The sequence below is a fragment of the Myotis lucifugus genome, unplaced genomic scaffold (genome assembly GCF_000147115.1).
Source record: "Myotis lucifugus unplaced genomic scaffold, Myoluc2.0 scaffold_14, whole genome shotgun sequence".
NCBI classification, from domain to species: Eukaryota; Metazoa; Chordata; class Mammalia; order Chiroptera; family Vespertilionidae; genus Myotis; species Myotis lucifugus.
Window position 1 is genome coordinate 12,625,764 of NW_005871062.1, and position 4,584 is coordinate 12,630,347.

Consider the following 4,584-nt stretch of genomic DNA (forward strand, 5'->3'; position numbering starts at 1 on the left):
AAAGTTTATAATAAAGCCCCTCCCCTCTCTCCCAAATTGCAAGCCCTAAAAGACCTTGCCAGGCATGTAGAAATTAAGATAACTTGTGTTCTGTTTTGGTTTTTTTCTTCTTCTAAACCCCACACAGTAAATGAAATAGCGAAAGAGACTATACCCCCACTCTCCAGCCTAAGAAAAGGATTTATGAAAAAGTCAGCTACAGAATACCAGGGCTCTGTGTGTATTTCAATTCAAGGCATTGCTGATGGAGAAGATTCTCCTGAGATTTCCTACTGTAAGAATGTGTTGGTTCTAGGAATAAGTACAGCTATTACAACCAAATCTACTAGCAGACTAAATAATTAATTGAAGCGTTGCTCTTTGACCCTTGAAAAGTCCAGTAGGGACACGTTTATAGTAATAATACCTCCGAATGAGCCCTTGTCAAATATTCATTTAGTGGTTAATGTGAGCCATTTTCCCCTGGGACCGTCTGTAATACCAGCTTCCCAGCATTGGCAAGAAACCTCGCTAATCTACTATAGCTCAGCAAAATATTTTAACGCTCTTGATTTAAAGTATGGAGGGAGGGCTGGGGGCAGAGAAAAAATTGCAGGGGGAACAAACTATAATCTCATCCTTCTGCCCATTTCTATTCAGTTTATAGGTTAACAAAACATTAAATTCGCCCCCTTAGACTGGAAATTAAATGGATTTAGTGAGCAGAATAATATCCCAAGGAAGGAACTGAACAACTTTAGCATCAGGAAATGACCACTTCTGGGCAAGTTGAAGGGTTGACCCCCTTCTTGGGAATCACGTTATAATTAAAATAGTATATGTTGAATATTAATCTAACCATGAAACTACACATCTTGGGGAACCAATTAACCCAGTCAAATGAACGATGAAACGTGTATCAGTTTTCTTAAGTGCAGTTTATCAAAAAAATTTATATTTACAAATAATATATTTTGGCTTTTATTTGGGTAGGGACTGTGGAGGGACAGGAGAGGGAATGGGAGTTCTCTTGTTTTATGCAGAGAGTGGCAATCATTCAAAACTAGTTTAACTTCCCCAACCATTGCTCTCTTCCCTCTTGCAAAATATTTGAACCTGAGAATTTTTGCCAAAAAGTTGTTGCTCTTTTTAGTCTGCTTTTGTGGGCTTTTTTTTTTTTTTTTTTGGAGGTTAGTGCAGTACAATTACTCTAAACCCCAATACATATTTTTAATATATCTCTATTTTTCAAATATATATACTCTAGATAGTCGATTGGCTCAAATTCCGGGAATATCCTCCCCAGCCCCCCAGAGCAAGATCATCGGGATCTTTATTCAAAGTTTCTTTTATTCCAACGTGTGAGCAAGAACTGTCGAAAGTGCTCATTACCACGTGAATAATCCATATATGCATTACAATGGCTGGCCAGGCTGGGGAAATTCTTTTAGAGTCTCTGCATTAATTAGGGGGGGGGGGGAAGGAATACCTGGCTTAGAATTGGAATTGAGAACTGGCATAATAATTTTCCTTTCCCGGTACAATATTACCCTAAAAATGAGGATAAGAAAGGAATAAATAAAAACCAATATACCCCGAAAATAAAGCAAGCCACATGAGATAAAAATACAGAAAATAAGAAGATATCCTCAACTGAACCCAGAACTAACAATTAGCAACAGCGCGAGTTAAGAAATACTTTCTGGGAAAACCAGACGATGCAAACCCCCTGGATGAGCTGAGTGGCTGCCGCCGGGACTCTACTCAAGGTTGGAAGGTGCTGCCGGATTGCAACTTCTCCGAAGTTGTAACAAGGTGACACAAAAAACCATTGAAACTGTGGGAAGCAAACCCACGCTTTTAAGAATGCCTGACTGACTCCCGGTTCCTGGTCCCCTTCGATGGGGAAAACTGAGCGAGGTTAAGTAGTAAATAAAGAAGAAAAGTCCCGGAGTCGGTCTTACAGGATTCTCCGGCTGCGCCAAAGCGCGAGTCGGTTGTGAGGCAGAAACATCGCGAAGGCCAAGACCACAGCGATCCCCCAACTTCTCTGCTCCCACAGAGGACAACTATAGTCTTTCTTTACCTTTCCTAGGGCAAAAGAAAACAACAAATCCCATCTTGTTTCCCCCCCCCTCCCCTCCCCCTCCCTCTCTGTTACTAGTAAACATGGTTAACAGATCAAAAGCATAATCATCTCCACATGTGATTAGATCGGACAAGTAAAATATCTACCTCAGAGTTGTTTTCTTCTTTATTATGTCTGTTGCCTGGCTTCTCTCTTTTGCTTGTTATCAGCTGCATAGCTCATCCGATCTGGGGCTACAGGCTTGGACCCGCGCTGCCAATTTAAGAAATGGAATTCGTGGAGGGAGAGAGAGAGGAAAAAATAAAATAAATAATGATAATAATAGCCGTGGCAAGTCAGGCGTTTTTGCAAGACGCTCTTCGCTTTCTCTCACCCCTAAACAGGAAAATGTTAGAGGAGAAAGTTTATGAAGTCAAAGGAACAAAGAAAGCAAAACACTTGTTTCCTCTCAGACAATAGCAGGGCTGGAGTAATCCAAACACCCGCCCAGCAGATGAGCACTTCGCATGTCTAGTTTGCAATTATTCCGATACAAGAAGCATTTTCCCCTATAACCACATTTCCAAAGGGCCATTGTACTGTGAAGAAAACGAAAACAAAACCAGCCAACCTGGTCCCGATTTGGCTCAATACCCCATCTGCTAAACTACACGAAAAATTTCAGAATGGACTCCTATCTGGCAACAAGTGGCATAAATCAGTTTAAGTCCCCATCATGCTGCTTAGAAATAGAAAAGGAGGGGGGTGGGCGAATTTACAATCTATGTCTTTAGTTTCTATTTTAGAAATGACACGAGCATTTTAATTTTTTCCAGTACTTACTCAACCATCCAGCCACATATTTGTTGCTGTTAACATTAGCACATACTACTGGAACAGAATACCAAGGTTTTAGGTATTTTGCTTTCTTGGCTGAGCACAGCATATATTTCCTGAGGAGTTATGTCTAACCAGTGTTCACCAAATAAATGAAAGACTCAAGAATAATTTCAGTGTCCATATTTCAAAAATTTATTTATCTCAAACTGTGCATAATGGAGTAAAAACTTAAGTTGAAAATGTACCTGTTATAAGGATGGTATTAGTTCAAATATATACATGGATTCTCGGCAGACTGATTCAAATAATACAGAGCCGAATCTTTAAAATACAACTACGGAAAATAAAGGGGGGGGACCTTAAAATATCACAATAAATTTACAGAAATATTACAAACCATAAGAAAATATTTCAAACACAGTAATTTCATGTTTTTTTATCTGAACAAAATGGAAAGTTGGGAAACAAAAGCTATTATAAATTACCAATGATGTCAACCTGCATGGCCATTTTTACTTTTAACAGTAAGTTAAAAAAAATTTAGTACAATCTAAAACTTTTGCCCCTTTAAAGACCGCGGAGATAGTTTTACCAGTACATATCCTAGTTGTTTTTTTTTCCTTTTGTACAATTTTTAAACAATTAAAATGTCCAAATCTGAATAGTTTCCTTTTCACGGCTGCAACTGCCCTAAATTTCAGCTGCAGAATCAAAATTCAGCAAGAAGCCTCTCCTTGAAAAATTTTGGCAAATTCTCAGCTTATAAACAATGGACATTTTGATTGCCATGTTTATCTCGATAAATACTGTACAAAAGTTGCTTGCAAATATTAAAACATTTTTTCCCCGTCGCTTGGAGACTAGCTCTAAATATTACTGGTAAAGACTTTTGCAAACTTTCTGCAAAGCTCCTACCGTATCACTAGAACTTTTTAAAAGTTTTGCGTAGTTTTCTTTCCTCCAGATCTATACAAGGTCCATCCCCTCGCCCTCCCCACCCACCCCCCTCCGGCTTTCTCTGTACAAAAATAGTCCCCCAAAAAGAAGTCCAGGATCTCTCATAAAAGTTTTCTTGTCGGCATCGCGGCTTTTTTTTGTGAGTGTAGCTGGGATTGGTGTTCTCTTTTGCAGACAGATGTCATTTGCTGTGGGTGATAACTTTTTTTGTTTTGAGCATACCGGGTTTTTCCTCCACGCTGCTTCGTACTCTCCATTTCCCCCTCGTTTCTCCTTGAAAAAAAAAAATCCCCCCTTCCAGTTCACCGTACACGACCCTCACATGTGCGAGAGAGGCAGTGTGCCGTTAATGGCCGTGCCGGGCACCGGGCCGCTCTGGTAGTGCTGGGACATGTGAAGTCTGCTGGGGGCGGCGGGCTCCGGCACCTCGGCGCCGGGGAGGTACATGCTGATCATGTCCCGGAGGTCCCCGGCCTGGCAGGGCGCCCTGGAGTGGGAGGAAGAGGTAACCACAGGGGGGCTGGAACTGGCCTCGGACTTGACCACGAGCCCATGGAGCCCAGCGCATGCCGGGGGTGCCCTGCTGCGAGTAGGACATGCTGTAGGTGGGCGAGCCGTTCATGTAGGTCTGCGAGCTGGTCATGGAGTTGTATTGCAGGGCGCTCACGTCGTAGCGGTGCATGGGCTGCATCTGCGCCGCGCCGTGCGTGTTGGGCCCCGGGTGCTGCGCGTAGCCCAGG

At 42.0% G+C, this 4,584-nt stretch overlaps 1 protein-coding gene across 1 annotated transcript in view; it reads right to left on the reverse strand.

Moving 5' to 3' along the window:
• Positions 1 to 3,909: 3,909 nt before the first annotated feature.
• Positions 3,910 to 4,584, reverse strand: part of SOX2 (SRY-box 2) — a 1,413-nt gene continuing 738 nt past the window's right edge. Inside the window, 2 exon segments of the mRNA XM_006084928.3 lie at positions 3,910 to 4,409; positions 4,411 to 4,580. Of these exon segments, the coding sequence (XP_006084990.1) occupies positions 4,163 to 4,409; positions 4,411 to 4,580 (417 nt within the window). The 3' untranslated portion in view covers positions 3,910 to 4,162.